General features: G+C 38.0%; 1 protein-coding gene across 17 annotated transcripts in view; it reads left to right on the top strand.

The window, feature by feature from the left end:
* Nucleotides 1–17,196, top strand: part of LOC105492667 (nebulin) — a 224,230-nt gene that overhangs the window by 29,701 nt on the left and 177,333 nt on the right. For all 17 annotated transcript variants that reach the window (XM_071072745.1, XM_071072760.1, XM_071072759.1 and 14 more), the window contains exons 14-28: nucleotides 1,631–1,735; nucleotides 1,823–1,930; nucleotides 2,028–2,132; nucleotides 2,593–2,691; nucleotides 3,661–3,765; nucleotides 4,705–4,812; nucleotides 4,906–5,019; nucleotides 7,302–7,403; nucleotides 7,498–7,605; nucleotides 7,696–7,800; nucleotides 8,851–8,949; nucleotides 11,616–11,720; nucleotides 12,285–12,392; nucleotides 12,483–12,596; nucleotides 15,018–15,215. In XM_071072745.1, the coding sequence (XP_070928846.1) occupies nucleotides 1,631–1,735; nucleotides 1,823–1,930; nucleotides 2,028–2,132; nucleotides 2,593–2,691; nucleotides 3,661–3,765; nucleotides 4,705–4,812; nucleotides 4,906–5,019; nucleotides 7,302–7,403; nucleotides 7,498–7,605; nucleotides 7,696–7,800; nucleotides 8,851–8,949; nucleotides 11,616–11,720; nucleotides 12,285–12,392; nucleotides 12,483–12,596; nucleotides 15,018–15,215 (1,683 nt within the window). The remainder of the gene's footprint in view (nucleotides 1–1,630; nucleotides 1,736–1,822; nucleotides 1,931–2,027; nucleotides 2,133–2,592; nucleotides 2,692–3,660; nucleotides 3,766–4,704; nucleotides 4,813–4,905; nucleotides 5,020–7,301; nucleotides 7,404–7,497; nucleotides 7,606–7,695; nucleotides 7,801–8,850; nucleotides 8,950–11,615; nucleotides 11,721–12,284; nucleotides 12,393–12,482; nucleotides 12,597–15,017; nucleotides 15,216–17,196) is intronic.

The raw sequence follows: 17,196 nt of genomic DNA, 5'->3' as shown, positions 1-17,196 counted from the left end.
TGCTGAGATTTTGGTGCACCCATCACCTAAGCAGTGACACCTGAGACACTATCACGTAGTCTTTTCTCCCTCACTCCCACCCCAACATTCCACTCAAGTTCCCAAAGTCCATTATATCATTCTTCTGCCTTTGTGTCCTCATAGCTTAGCTCCCACTTTTAACTGAGAACAGATGATATTTGGTTTTTCATTCCTGAGTTACTTCATTTAGAATAATGGCCTCTAGCTCCATTCAAGTTGCTTCAAAAGACATTATTTCATTCTTTTTTATGGCTGAGTAGCATTCCATGCTGTATATACACCACATTTTCTTTATCTGTTGGTTGATGGGCCCTTAGGTTTATAGCAGCACAATTGCGAATCATGCTGCTATAAACATGCTTGTGCATGTCTCTTTTTCATATGATTTCTTTTCCTTTGGGTAGATACCCAGTAGTGGGATTGCTGGATTGAATGGTAGTTCTATTTTCAGTTCTTTAAGGAATCTCCATACTGTTTTCCACCGTGGCTGTACTAATTTACGTTCCCACCGTAGTGTAAAAGCAGTTTAAAGCAGTTTTGCTCTCTAAGTGAAAAACATCCTTATTAAACATCTAAAAGACCAAGTTCCAATCTCCGTTGTTGATAAAGACAGGAATATAAAAATATTAAATGTGAATAGCATCATTTACATTTTCAAAAAAGTGACAATAATCTGCTTTATCAGCCACATATTTAAAACTAATCATTGCTTCTTGTTGTTCAAGCTAAAGGTAAATCCTGGCAGAGAAGAAGAGTTAGTAATAACTCATAGTACCAGTTCGTGTGTGTGTGTGTGTGTGTGTATATATAATCTTACTTTGAAGGCTAATTGTGTAATAAGAGATTTTTTATAGGTATAGGAGAAAGAGAGATTGTGTATTTCTCACCTTACATAACTTTTTCATGAAGGTTTGTTTTAAAAAATTAAACAACTTGCAACTGCTCAAAACCTCCGTGTTTGCTGTGGTACTAGCCGTGAGGAAAGAGCTTGAGACAGAGAGGGCAGCAGTTCAGAAATACACAAGAATCTCTGCTACTCGGGGGGCGTGGTCAGAGGTGGCATATTGGTTTCTTAGTTTTTTGAGTTTGGAATGTACGAAACTTAGGCTTTATAATAATTGCTAATAGAACAGTCTTATAATTCATGACACTGTGTGTTCAATTGTCAGGTTTTTTTCTTTTTGTTTTGTTTTGAGACGGGGTCTCGCATTGTCGCCCGAGCTGGAGTGCAGTGGCGCCATCTCGGCTCACTGCAACCTCCGCCTCCTGGGTTCAAGCGATTCTTCTGCCTCAGCCTCCCGAGTAGCTGGGACTACAGGTGCATGACACCAAGACAAGGTAATTTTTTGTATTTTTAGTAGAGAGAGGGTTTCACTTTGTTGGCTAGGCTTGTCTCAAACTCCTAACCTCGTGATCCCCCTGTCTCAGCCTCCCAAAGTACTGGGATTACAGGCGTGAGCCACGGTGCCCGGCCTCGATTGTCAGTTTTTAAGACAGTTGACAGGCGATATCTTTTCTTCATCTTTTGTTTAGTGTTAGAAAATGTAAGTGTTATAATCAGTGTGGGAGTGACAGCAATCTACTTTAACTGATTTTTTTTCTTCGACAGAAACTATACAAGGAAAACTATGAAAAGACAAAGGCAAAGAGCATAAATTACTGCGAGACCCCCAAATTCAAGCTCGATACCGTTCTGCAGAACTTCAGCAGTGATGTGAGCAATCTTACTGTCACTCCTTCTGTTAAAAAACAGAACCCATTTTTTCACCAATTAATAAATGAAATATGTTTTATCTTGCAGAAGAAATATAAAGATTCCTACTTAAAAAATATTTTGGGACATTATGTAGGCAGCTTCGAGGATCCCTACCATTCACACTGCATGAGAGTCACAGCTCAAAACAGTGATGTAAGTTCTAAGATGAGTGTTTGACTTTCCAAATAACATTTTTCTTAGGGCATGAATACAATGGCTGCATCTTATGCCTGATTTCTTCTCCTCGTAGAAAAACTACAAAGCAGAATATGAAGAAGACAGAGGCAAAGGCTTCTTCCCTCAGACCATAACTCAAGAATATGAAGCAATTAAGAAACTAGATCAGTGTAAAGATGTAAGTGTGTAGTCTGAACTTTGAATGTGACTGCCTTCCATAGCATCTAGTGGTCAGGATATGTTTAAAATGTCGACACCTTTTCAAATAAAATAAAATTTATTTATAAATAAATAAAATAAAATTTATTTTCAACTAAATAAATTTCATTTCATTGCGAGAAATGAAATCTGTTTTGTAGTAAACATCCTGTTTTCCCCTTGTTGGCATCGCTACATTTTAAAAGGTAATTCTCGCTCATTTTCCCAAAGAAGAGTTATCAGAAACCTGAAGATACAGGAAAGTTTCTCATACGGGTGTAAGAGCACTTCTCAAACTACAGTCTAGCTAGAAAAAAAATATTTTATTAACTACAAGTTGCTTTGCTTTGTGGGGCATGAGGTTCTATTTGCTTGGCCTATGGGCCACCTTGGATCTGATAGGTGATACTGCTAAACCAAATGCCTTTGCTTCCCCACAGCACACCTACAAAGTCCATCCAGATAAGACAAAATTCACCCAAGTTACCGACTCTCCTGTTCTGCTACAAGCCCAAGTCAATTCCAAACAACTGAGTGATGTAAGTTCCTCTAACTACCCAGGACACCCAATTATGAGGGATAACATTTCATAACTCTATACGTAAAATCCAATGACTTATCAAGTTTATCCAAAAGGCTGAGTAAGTATTAGCAAGTTTAAACAGTATATATTTGTATAAACACATATTTCTGCATCTTCTTGGGTGGATAACATTTACCGTGAAACAATTCTGTGAAGGAAACAAACGTAGCTGAAAGCTATGAAAAGAATGTGAGTTCTAGAGTCAGACAAAACTGCCTTCAAATGTTAGCTCTGTCATTGATGTCTGGGTGGCCAAAGATTTAACACCCCTCTGCCTGATATTTCTCTTTTATAATTTGTGGCTGTTTTGAAGAGTCAGTGAGGGAAGAAATGTGCACTGCACATACTCTGGCCAACAGCAGGTATTTAGTACATGAGCTTCTCTCTCCCTAGTAAGTTTCTGGAAATTGGGATCTCAGACAAATTTTATTATATGAGCTTTAAGTGTGGATTTCCAAAGTTGTGTTGAACTAAAAAAAATAAAAGTAACCTCAGTAGATTTATCGCCAGAAATGAAGGCTCCAATTAGAGCATCAAAAGCCCTGATGTCTGTGAGAGGACTCTTAATCAGATGAAAGGAAAGTGGCTCTGGTACGTGAGCACTGACAGTGACAAGAGAGACAGGGCGGGGCCCCTCTCAGAACCTACAGGGTCAATTGTGCTACGCAGAGAGGGGAACACGTTTGACAGAGCCACCTCATTCCCTTAGGGTCCTACCATGGTGACAGATGTGATAATAGCTGTCAAGTGTCCCGCACACAGGTTCAGTAATGCAGGTGGCCTACCCAAGCTCTAGATGTCTCTTCTGATCTCAACGGTGCTGACATTTACTTTACAAAATGTACCACACAAGAATTTTTGTATTCTGGAACAATTATTCTGAACTAATTGGTTCTCTCTCTCTCTCTCTCTCTCTCTGTCATAGTTAAATTACAAAGCAAAACATGAAAGTGAAAAGTTCAAGTGCCATATCCCTCCTGATACTCCTGCTCTTATCCAGCACAAAGTCAATGCCTATAACCTGAGTGATGTAAGTTCCTCATGCCCTGTACCATGTGATGTACTGACAACCTGTGCTTTTATTTTTGAACTGCTTCATTACAATTCAATGAGTGGATTAATGTTAAAAATGGGAAGACCTGTTAACATTTGTGTCATGTTCTTATGCCTCTGCCAACATAACTCAATTCACCTTACAAAATGTGTGTAGCAATCTTAAAGTAGTTTCATGCAATTAGATGATCATAATATAGTATTGTAACCAGCCCTCAGAATGCTACCTCTCATGTATGCTTAATTGCAATTTTAATGGTAGATCTTTTAGCCATATATTCATTTAAATTATACTATAATTCCTTTATTCCCTGGGCTTATAATGTCCCTTATTTCGCACAAATGATACTTATTTCTACACATATGAGAATGTTCATGAATAAAGATATAGGGGATTGAAAGGGCAGAAGTCCAGATATCCATTTCTGTCTTTCATTTTTCAAACTTAATTTTATAAAAAAGTTAAATTATCCTTGGGGTTTTCAATTTCTTCAATAATTCTATAAATGAGTACTAAGATTATCTGGCATCAATGAGTATTGAAATGATTTATGAAATAACCTTTGCAGAGAACTTAGAGGTCAAATGATGCCTTTATATCATAGAAAAGTAAGTTAACTGTAGAATATTTGTGCTACTCTATAAAACATTCAGTGTTAGGAATCAAATATTAGTATAATAGCTAGAATTAAATTAATTTGATAAAAATTTCTCATGGGGAGTAGAGAAGCCCAATCTTGGAGAATTAATAGCTCCAGCTTGAGAAGAAATGTTTAAAATATGCATGATTTCCTAGACAATATAAAGGGCCCATTTATTTTGTATTAAGACAAGGTATTTAGTTACCCATTAGTCTTTAAAGGTCATGACATGTGTATCACTTTTGCCGATTCCTTTGCTGAATTTTTCTGTCCAGAATCTTTATAAGCAAGACTGGGAGAAGAGCAAAGCCAAGAAGTTTGACATTAAAGTGGATGCCATTCCCCTGTTGGCAGCCAAAGCCAACACCAAGAACACCAGCGATGTGAGTGTGGCCTGGGAACCTGGGGACCTGGACAGGGTGGCCTCGGGGACATTTCCTGGTGAGTGGGATCTGGCATGTGTGATGTCTTTGCAGGTGATGTACAAGAAAGACTATGAAAAAAACAAAGGGAAAATGATTGGAGCCCTCAGCATTAATGACGATCCCAAGATGCTGCACTCCTTGAAGGTGGCCAAAAACCAGAGTGACGTGAGTGTCTTTGTAATTCACCCCTATTTTCAGATGTAACCACAAAGTTGCTGTTTAATATAACCTTGGATGGACATTAGCCTAACTGAAATCTCAGATTCAGGATGACAGATCACACGTGAAAGCTTCACCCAGGTGATAAAAGAAGATGAACTTCCTTATTCTTGTTGATGCTTTTGATGCCAGTGAATATTCCAAAAGTTTCCTTAATCTCCTTAATGCCCTCTGTTTTATTAGGAGGAAAAATATTCTGACAATATCATTGTTCTTATTGTTTTTCCTAGAAATGAGCTTAATATGTTTAAGTATAGGTACATGTGCATGTATATATTCACCCAATGCCCTGAACTGATTAAGGTACTTTGCAAAAATATAGAGAGAGAGAAAAATGAAAAGAAGTAAGGAAATTAGTTGAAGGTCAAAGTAAGAAAAACTACATAAGGCATAAACTCAAAAGCAAAGCATTTTATTTTAAGAAATTTATAGAATATTGATCTTATTTTAAAGACTTTAACATACTTATTAAAAATAAAATATGACCCACCAATCCCATTACTGGGTATATACCCCAAGGAATATAAATCATTCTATTATAAAGATGTGTGAACAAATATGTTCATTGCAGCACTATTCACAAGAGCAAAGACAAGGAATCAACAATGATAGATTAGATAAAGAAAATGTGATACAGATACACCATGGAATACTATGCAGCCGTAAAATGGAATCAGATCATGTCCTTTGCAGGGACATGGATGGAGCTGGAAGCCATTATCCTCAGCAAACTAACACAGAAACAGAAAATCAAATACCTCATGTTCTTACTTATATGTGGGAGTTGAACGTTGAGAACACATGGATATATGGGGGGTACAACACACACTGTTGGAGGTTGGGGGTGCAGGAGGAGGGAGAGCATCAGGAAGAATAGCTAATGGATACTGGGCTTAATTCCTAGATGATGGGATGATCTGTGCACACACTCACCTATGTAACAAACCTGCAATCCTGCACATGTACAACTGAACTTAAAAGTTGGAAATCAAACAAAAAAATAAAAAATAAGATAAACCTCTTCACAGAAATTGCTTTCCTAATTCCTAGCAAAAAAGAAATACAAATAATCTTTTCATTTATATTGCTCTAAAGAAAACTGTTAGGTCTTAATGATAAAAGCCAGCTTCCAGAAGTGTTACAAAATGTGTTTTCACCCAGTGCTCAAAGGAATACTCTTCCAGGACTGTGCTTAATTATCTAAGGTTCACCTTATACCTTTTACCTCATTTTGCATCAATTCTCAGACTCATTTTTCTTTTTCTTTCTTTCTTTTTTTTTTTCTTTCTTTCTTTCTCTCCTTCTTTCTTTTTCTTTTTCTCTCCTTTCTTTCCTTCTCTCCTTCCTTCCTTCCTTCCTTCCTTCCTTCCTTCCTTCCTTCCTTCCTTCCTTCCCTCCCTCCCTCCCTCCCTCTCTCCCTCCTTCCCTCCCTCCCTCCCTCCTTCCCTCCCTCCCTCCCTCCCTCCCTCCCTCCCTCCTTCCCTCCTTCCTTCCTTTCCTCCCTCCCTCCCTCCTTTCCTCCCTCCCTCCTTTCCTCCCTCCTTCCTTCCTTTCTTTTTTTTCTTTCTTTCCTTTTCTTTCTCTCTCTCTCTCTCTCTCTCTTTCTTTCTTTCTTCCTTTCTTCAGGCTCTCACTCTGTCGTCCAGGCTGGGGTGCAGTGTCATGATCTCGGCTCACTGCAATCTCTGCTTCCCAGGTTCAAATTATTCTCCTGCCTCAGCCTCCCAAGTAGCTGGGATTACAGGCATGCGCCATCATGCACAGCTAATTTTTGTGTTTTTAGTAGAGAGAGGGTTTTACCACGTTGGCCAGGCTGGTGTCGAACTCCTGGCCTTGAGTGATCCACCCACCTTGGCCTCCCAAAGTGCTGTGATGACAGTCGTGAGCCACTGCACCTAGCCAAACTCATTTTTCTTTAAACATATTCAGATGAATTATTTTAAGACAAAAACTTACTTAAATAGCAGCATTGGTGTCCTTTAAGTTATTCAGTCTGAAAAAATATTAGGACAAGTAACATACACATCTTTATGATTATTAGCAGATGAGATTATATAAGGCATGAGCCTCTACCACACCTATCCTGCTTTCCTGCTTTGTGGAAAATTGATGGTGAGAAAACATACATTTTGCCCCTTCAGTTAAAGCGTAGCAATGACATGAATGGCTGTTACTTTTTGAGATATATTTTTCTTTCTTTTTGGTTTAATTTCTTTTTCCTTTAACAGAGATTATACAAGGAAAACTACGAGAAGACAAAGGCAAAGAGTATGAACTACTGTGAGACCCCAAAATATCAACTTGATACACAGCTGAAGAACTTCAGTGAGGTTGGAAAAGCCACGGTTACCTCTCGGGTTGGAGGGCTTTCCTACTGTTCGACAAATGACTGTTAACTTGAATTACATTTGTTTTATTTTTCAGGCTAAATATAAAGACTTATATGTAAAGAATATTTTGGGACATTATGTAGGCAGCTTTGAGGACCCATATCACACACACTGCATGAAAGTTGCAGCTCAAAACAGTGACGTAAGTTTGAAGACAATGGTTCATGCCTCACAGTGACATTGTTCGAGAGCTATAACAATCATGATCTATTTTTGGTTTTTCTCATTACAGAAAAGTTACAAAGCAGAATATGAAGAAGATAAAGGAAAATGCTATTTCCCTCAGACAATAACACAAGAATATGAAGCAATCAAGAAGCTGGACCAGTGTAAAGATGTAAGTTATCTGCCCTGAATTATTGAAATTGGGCTTGGGATTCTTGTGACATCTAGTGGTAAATTTAGCAGGAGTTTAATGGTAATATCTAGTGATTAGAAGGAGATAATTACACTTAACATTTTGGTTTTGGGGTGGAACCGGGGAACACAATAATTATGATGAGGAAGGCGATTTGTTACAAAATAATTTCAGATTTAATAGATCTTAACTTCCATTAGTTTGTATCTACATGAATTTGGGGCAAAAGAAGGACATGCAGGTTTGAGATAGGTGTTCATTATTTAACAAATTCACGTGAGAAGCCGTCCTGGGCCAGGCACTTTTCTTGGTGCTGAGAAAGACAGGGAAAAAGCCGGCAACCTCTTGAGCTCCCACTTAGTGGAGGAGACAATAAACAAAGGAAGGAGCACAGAAATAAGAAAGATGTCAAGCGATGATAAGAAAACTAAAATAGGATGATGATACAGAATTAAAATAGGACAATGTGTGAGAGAGTGACCGGATGGGCATCTTAGGTTGGGTGGTCACGGAAGATCTAAAACAGGCATGACCTGCCAGGCCAAGGTCAGCGGAGGAGCAGCAGGGAAGAACGGCCTAGGGAGAGAACAAGCTCAGTATTTAAGGAATTGAAAGGATGGGGTGGCTGAAATGTACTGGGGAGGAGGGCAGTAGTAAGAGGTGAAATGGCTGGAGTTGAAGGAGGGGATGGATTCTGCAGGGATCATAAGCCAACGTGCAATTGAGACTGAATACCAAGTTCATTAAAGAGTCACTGTAAGGCTTCAGCAGGGGAAGGCAAATCTGGTTGCTGAGTTGCTGTAGGCAGACCAGAGGCAACTTGGGAGGTGGGGATCAAAGGAAAAAGAGAGAGAGAGAGACAGAGAAGTGAGAATGTAAACGCATCAACTAAATTTTCAGGAACAAAATAGACTTCATTTTGACCTGGAACCATTTTTTATGTTAGCGTATGTACAACCAAGAATATATTAATACATTATAATGTATAAATACATTATAAATTTCATTTAAGAACATCTTCTTTTCTAGCATACCTACAAAGTTCATCCAGATAAGACCAAGTTCACGGCAGTCACTGATACTCCTGTACTGTTGCAAGCCCAACTCAACACGAAACAGCTTAGTGATGTAAGTGCTTTGATTTATGCAAGCGTGCGTGACCCAGAGTGCTTTGCTCATTTAAAATGTAAGCATTTACATGCTTAATCTTTATGGGCTTAACTACCATCCCAATATTATTATTTTTCAAGATTTGTTTAATAAAACACAAATGCGGCCGGGCGCGGTGGCTCAAGCCTGTAATCCCAGCACTTTGGGAGGCCGAGACGGGCGGATCACGAGGTCAGGAGATCGAGACCATCCTGGCTAACACGGTGAAACCCCGTCTCTACTAAAAAAAAAAATACAAAAAACTAGCCGGGTGCGGTGGCGGGCGCCTGTAGTCCCAACTACTCGGGGGGCTGAGGCAGGAGAATGGCGTGAACCCGGGAGGCGGAGCTTGCAGTGAGCTGAGATCCGGCCACTGCACTCCAGCCTGGGCGGCAGAGCGAGACTCCGTCTCAAAAAAAATAAATAAATAAAAAATAAAACACAAATGAGGCTGCTAGATTGAATTGTAGCCTGAGGAAAGTCGTGTTAGACAATAATAAAAATAAATATTTTTTAATAACTCACTGATTTTTAGTGGGACTATCTTATTCATTAGGATCTGTCACATGCACACTAAAACTCCATGCCAACTTAAATAAACAGTGACAACAGAAGCATCTATTATTGTAGGACAAGGCAAATATTTCCTATTCTTGAATTTGCTAACAAAGACTTTACAAAAAGAAAGGGCGCAGTAACAAGACAGACGTCGAACAATGACAAGAAAACTAATATAGAATGATGCCACAGAATTTAAGTGGGATGACATCAAAGAAAGAACTGGATGGGCACTTTAGATTGAGTAGTCAAAGAAAGTCTAAGACAAGCATGGTCCAGTCATGCCAAGATCAAGGGAAAAGCAGCAGTGCTTCTCAGACATCCACATTCATGCAATCACCTGCTGACCCTGTTGAAGTACAGATTCTGATTCAGTAGATCTGGGGGACTCCATATTCTGACTTTCTAATAAGCTCCTAGGTGATGCTGATGCTGTGATTGGTAGGCTACTCTTTGAACAGCAAGATGCTAACATAGCTAAGTCCTAGAGAGTAGTACACCCTTCTCAAGATAGGAAAGTGAAAGATACAGTGTGTCCTACTATAAAATATGTTTTAATGACACAAATTAGCTCATACCCAATTAGTAAAGAGGAGAATGGCATCAGTATAACCCAGAAGTCATTTTAGCTCATGTGCCACTTTTCTGAGCATCTTAATATTTTGTGTTCCAGTAAAGAACAGCTAAACACTAACATTACTGATCTAGCTGAACTCAGCAAGCTGCAGAGAAGTATAGTGCTGCATGTGGTCAGTCACTATCAGTCACTCTTCTTATTGGCTTAGGTAGGCAATGGACTCTGCCTTGGAATTACTTCTTGTATAGTTCTCAGTCTTGTGCATTTTTGCCTTTGGCTCCAAAATTAAACAGTCTCATCCGTTCTTTACACTCAATTCCTTACAACTAACGTCACATTTTAAAACGTTTAAATAAAGTTCTGTGTTTAATATTTTAAGTAAGAATTCACAACTAGGTGCAGTGGCTCATGCCTGTGATCCCAGCACTTTGGGAGGCCGAGGCAGGCAGATTACTTGAGCCTAGGAGTTTGAAACCAGCCTGGGCAACCTGGCAAAATCCCATCTCTACAAAAATATTTTAAAAATTAGCTGGGTATGGTGGCACATGCCTGTAGTCTCAGCTACTCAGGAGGCTGAGGTGGGGGGATCACTTGAGCCTTGGAGGTGGAGGTTGCAGTGAGCCGAGATTGTGTCACTGCACTCCAGCCTGGATGATGGAGCCAGACCCTGTCTCAAAAATAATAATGATAATAACAATTTACATATCTTTTTAACTGTGCTAACATTTTGTTTACAACTGTTATTGTTTTTGTTAGTGCTTTAATTGCAGGAGTTCATGTTCTCCAGACACAGCCTAGCAGTGTAGATCAGAAATGTGTTCCCATGTATATAACAGAATCTATGCAATGGCAGCCGGCAGCCCAAAGTATGGTTACACAGCAATCCCCCTTATCCATGGTTTTACTTTCCATAATTTCAGTTACCTGCAGTCAACCGTGGCCCGAAAATATGAAGTGAAATTCATATTTTCCAGAAATTCATAAATTTCCAGAAACAATTCATGAGTCTTAAATTGAATGTTGTTCTGAGTAGCATGATGAAATCTCACACCCATCCCCCTTTGTCCCTTCTTTATCAAGAAGGGTGAAAACATACAGTAAGATATTTTGAGTGAGACAAACCACATCCACATAACTTTTATTAAGTATATTATTATAATTTTTCTATTAGTTATTATTAATCTCTTATTGTGCCTAATATATAAATTAAACTTTATCGCAGGTATATATGTATAGGAAAGAACATAGTATATATAGGGTTCAGTGCCATCCATGATTTCAGGCAGCTACTGGAGGGTCTTGAAAAGTATCCCCCAAGGATAAAGGAGGACTGTGCCACAGTCCCTGAAATAGGGAATGACAGTTTGAATCCTGTGCGAGACGTTGGCTGAATTGAATATCTCTTTGAGGCATTTTTCTAAAAACGGCACTAATGCCTTAGCTGTATACGCTGTGCTAAATAAACTCAAAGAAGTTCCCCTGAACTGTTCGAATATCCTTTGTTTTTCAGCTGAATTACAAAGCAAAACATGAAGGTGAGAAGTTCAAGTGCCATGTACCAGCAGATGCTCCACAGTTTATCCAACACAGAGTCAATGCCTACAATCTGAGTGATGTAAGTACCAAAGCCACAGAAGCCTATGTTTGGTGTGCATGAAAAGAGAAAATGTTATAAATGTTAAAAGACAAGACTAGGAATTGTGCAAATAAACAACTGTTAAGATTGTTACCGTGTAAGTGGAGCTTTTAAGGCCAAAATGCTCTTAAGACTCCTTAGCTATCAGATTTCATTTTCTATGGTCTCTGTTACCACCAGAAGATCTCCAATTACCCATCTGCTATTCCCTGGAGTTTTACAACATCTTTCCTGTGTAAATGTCACATTTCACCTTCTCCAAGTGGTTGTCATTTTATAGCATCCTTATATAAATCAGGATAGCAGAGTGTTTAGAAAGTTTACAGTACATTAAAAAGAGTAGTTGATACTTATTTAGTGTTAGGGAGAAAGAAACTGGATGATAGATAAATCAATACTTATTCTACAATTTGATAAATATAGTATTTATAGGAGAAGTAAGTCTGTGTATACACAAATTTTCAATATATTTTTATTTTTTTACTGGATTATACTGTGTTTACTGTTGTTCTTATCATTCCTTTGCTGAATTTTTCTGTCCAGAATCTTTATAAGCAAGACTGGGAGAAGAGCAAAGCCAAGAAGTTTGACATTAAAGTGGACGCCATTCCCCTGTTGGCAGCCAAAGCCAACACCAAGAACACCAGCGATGTGAGTGTGGCCTAGGGACCTGGGGACCTGGACAGGGTGGCCTCAGGGACACCTGGTGAGTGGGATCTGGCACGTGTGATGTCTTTACAGGTGATGTACAAGAAAGACTATGAAAAGAGCAAAGGGAAAATGATTGGGGCCCTCAGCATTAATGACGATCCCAAGATGCTGCACTCCTTGAAGACAGCCAAAAACCAGAGTGATGTGAGTGTTTTTGTGAATGTGTCTTGTTTCCAAGATGGACTCCCTGCTAAGATGCCCAAGGGTAGTAGTGTGGAAAAGGATTTCATGAGCATGGGCTCTTTCACGTTCACAGAAGTATTGCTGTAGAGAACTTTAGAATGATGCCCCGGATCATTGCACCTCCCACATTTGAGGGGAGAAGTTACTGATTTGTACTGATACTCATTTCACTTTGAAAAATGTATGCATTAATATTTAATAGAATATTGATTATGTTCTTAAAACCTTTCAGAAAACACAAAATATTTTCAGATTTTTTTCTAATTGAAAAATAATTTTTAAAGTGATAAATTTTCAAACTCTTTACTTTGGAAGACATTTATGAGTCACAAAAATCTTAATACAGTATCATTGTTCTTCATTGACTTTAGTAATGAGTTTGGTCTAGATCCAAGAAAAAGACTCCATTGATTATAAACCCCTTTGAGACTCGGATAAAAGATTTGAATCATCTATCTAGAAAATGAACATTTCTTTTCATGCCTTTTGCCTGAATTCTGGTGAACTCATGGGTTCCTTAAGGCTTGTCTATGGGCCATGTAACATTTTCCAGTTAAAATTCTTACTACAGAGAGACAAACATCTACTATTGCAAATTATAGTATATATTGTGTATAAAATGTTTAGAGAATCCGTTAAGAGTGCTGAGCATGTTCAGTGTAGCTTGCAGATACTAGTTTTTTATGATGAAAGACAAGGGTGTTTGTGTCATTTAGTTTTAACCATGCTTTTATATAATGATCTATACATACCTCTTTAATTCATTTTGCATTTATTCTGTCATCACATAGCACTTTAAAACTTCTAATTCTGTAAATTTCTCTAGTAACTTCACAGTGGATTATGTCAGTATGTAGTGCTCACTTATATTACTATCTTGTTCACTAGCTGAGTCTCCTCAGCTCAAGAAGGATATAACTCCCCACTGATAGCATGTGCATTTTTATCTTTTGTTTTTATTCCTATCACAGAACCCAGTAGTAGGCACATAATAAATGCCCAATAAACATTTGTTAATTGATAGATGACCAAAACATATAGCAAATGAGTCATTCTCATGTAATATCCAGGCAAAATGCTAAGCTGCAGATATAGAATATGCATGGCTTTTTAAAAAGAATCTTTAAAGCCATTTGGATCTTTGACGACATTTTATATGTACTGGTATGTGTCAGCTGGTGTGAACATGAACAAAACAGTAACAACAATTTCTTCAAAATACTTCCACACACCTATTGCTGTTGCAATATTGCTTTATCAGTTTATTTCTAATGAAGACAAACTGTTGTTTTCAATGTTGTTGCAAACTATCAGAAAGTTTCCATACTTTACTTTTATAAACCAGGGTCTCAATTTTATAGTTAAGTAATAAATGTATTCAGTGAAAGTGACCACCCACAAAATGTGAGAAGGAAGATCAAGTTCCCTTAGAAAGCCAAAAGATCAGATCGTTTGCAAAAGGAATTGTTACAGAAGATTTGTAGTGCACATCTGTGCTTGCCAGCTTAGGTCACTGTCTCTAACACATATGTGACCATGGGGAACTAGGATGAATTTAGAGTTTTCTTAAAGGCAGTGGATCAAAATTTTTCTGTCAAAGTAATTGGTGACTGGATATAATGAAGCTGGGAATTAGACCCAATTAGCACCTTGTCTAGCCATTCCAGGAAACCAGACAATGAAGGGAGCCCTCGAGGCCCAGTCAGTACATTTGGTTTATAATGCTGTACGGAAGGGCCAACGTTATTTTAATGGCTCAGTTTCTCAAACTTTTCTCCCATGAAGTCTTTTCACTGCTGCAATCTGAAGCTTCTTTTAAATTGTTGCTCAAATTGAACTTGATATGAAAACAACCCTTTGAGATTCTCAGTGGGGCTTATCTCCTGTCAACAATAGGTTAAAAAGCAGTTGACTATCCATTCAAAAATGACTCTATCCAGCCAAGAAACTAAGCCTACAGCCCTGTGTATGAAGTAGTCATTTTATTAAAATCAAATTGTCATATGGTTTTCATTACAATTAAAAAATGCTTCTTTACTGAAAACTCTTCATAGGTTAAATTACATTAATAATAGGAACACTTGTTAGTGGTCCTTGAGAAACCCTGTTTTAGAATAAAATCATTCCTGTTCCTGACTGAAGCAGAAGCTGTGGCCCATTTTCTGCTGTGACCCAGACAGTTTCTCATTGATCTGAGGTCTGCCCATGTGTGCTTTTGGGGGAATTTCAATGGTGTAACATGTGAACACGTTTTTGGGCAAAATAACTACTCAGATGTTTGACTCTTTCTCTAACTTGTATTTATTGTTTATGGAAGATCTCTGTCTTTTCCGGAAATCCATTGAGGATTTGTGATAATAAATGATAATTTCCTATTCACAGCGCGAATATCGAAAAGATTATGAAAAGTCAAAAACTATCTACACGGCACCTCTTGATATGCTCCAAGTCACTCAAGCTAAGAAATCTCAGGCAATTGCCAGCGACGTTGATTATAAGCACATCTTACACAGTTACAGCTACCCGCCCGATAGCATCAACGTGGACCTTGCCAAGAAGGCATATGCACTACAGAGCGATGTGAGTAACCAGGGTTTCTGTAGCCCTTCTTTTAAAAAGACGGAAACTGAAATGGGCTTCAAAGTTGAGTGAGGTTTTTGCACTTCTCAGAGGTGTCTGCACTGTCGTATGTATGGAAGCAAACGACCCTTGTGGTTCTATAAGAGCATGCCTTTCAATGTTAGGAAGAACTGATCTGGCATGCACCCCATCACTGTTTCCCTCGAGGAAAGTTATCAACCTTGCTAAGTCTAGAGTCCTCTTCTGTAAAATGGAAATAAATCAAAAACATTGTTTGGAGGATGTAAATGCATGCAAAATACTTAGCATGGTGCCAGGCCCTGGTGAGTTCTCAATAAACATTCAGTATCTATCATCACTATTATCATAATCATCACATTCATCATTATCAATGATCTTTACATAGATTTCTATCTGAAAAGAAATATATCATTTAACATAAATATTTATAATAATGGTTTTTTCTGCAGATCAGAGCTTCTTTAAGCAAATTAATTTGTCCAAACTCTGCAACTGAATACTTCATCCTAACAATTCTATTTTTTAAAATGCGATAAAATGCACTAACGTAAATTTACCACCTTTGCAGTTTTCAAGTATACAGTTCAGTGGTGTTAAGTGTATTAACATTGCTGTACAACCAATCCCCAGAGCCTTTTCATCTCCCAAACTGAAATTCTGTATTCATTAAACAGCAACTCCCATTTTCCTTCTTCCCCTAGCTTGTGGCAACCACCTATCTATGCTTTGTTTCTAAGTTTGACTAACCCTAGATACCTCATATATGTGAAGTCATACAGTATTTGTCTCTGTGTGGTTGGCTTATTTCACTTAGCAAAATGTCCTCAAGGTTCATCCATGTTGTAGCATGTATCAGAATTTCCTTCCTTTTTAAGGGTGAATAATATTCTATTGTATGGATATGCCACGTTTTATTCGCCCATTCATCTGTTGGTAGACATTTGGGTTGCTTCCACCTTAAAGCTATTTTGAATAATGCTGCTATGAATATGGGCGTGTGAATATCTTTGAGATCCTGCTTTCAATTCTCTTGGGTATAAACCCAGAAGTTGAATAGTTGAATCACATGGTAGCTCTATTTTTTATTCGTAGAGGAACCACCATACTGTTTTCTGCAGCGGCTGCAAAATTTTACGTTCCTACCACTAAGAATTCTATATTATGCATTGTTATTCTGCTTGTTATTAGTTTGATTTTGTTATGTTTTTTCATCCCAAATAGATCATAAGCCTCTGAAGGGCAGGAACTAAATGCTTTCTTGATTTTCTATTCTACTTAAAAGGCCCAGAGTAAAAACAACAGTTTGAATTTTGTATCTAAAATGTAAATTTTTGGTACCACCTATGCTCAGACAACAAGAGTAGCTCATTACTTTAATAGCATCAAGTAACTGTGCCTCAACTAGGACCAATTCCAAATAATAACCACTCTCTTATGAAAATTAACAAGTGCAACTATTTTAAAGTGTTTTGTTAGCCAGTGTAGAAACACTCCAAAGTTGACCAGTACACATGAAGGGCCATGTGGGCAAACACTCAGTACAAATAATTCTATTAAGTCTTATGTAATTAGGAAATTAGAAAATGAGCAAATAATCCACCTTCAATGCGGCCTTCTATTTTAATTTGATAGAAACATAATACTTAAAGTTCCAGTGAACAAACGTCTCACATTTGGTTAACTGACAATTTCACTTCTTTGAAGTGCAAATTTGACTTGAGCATTTTCCAGGTTGGAATTAGAGTACCACATGCTTCCATTAAGTTGGAAATAAGGATGAAATGGAACATACACCAGTTAGAAGGAAAGCAAAAATCTAAGAGCTGTTACTATATCTCACCAAAGAAATATATAAAATAACCTTAATGTCTGGAGTAAGGAAGCTGGTCAGAAATCTCAAAAACATTGTTTTGGGTAAAACATTGATGATTTTGCATAATGATGTTGACACAGCAAAGAA

Source organism: Macaca nemestrina, chromosome 11 (assembly GCF_043159975.1).
Source record: "Macaca nemestrina isolate mMacNem1 chromosome 11, mMacNem.hap1, whole genome shotgun sequence".
NCBI lineage: Eukaryota > Metazoa > Chordata > Mammalia > Primates > Cercopithecidae > Macaca > Macaca nemestrina.
This window is presented reverse-complemented; position numbering and strand designations above follow the sequence as displayed.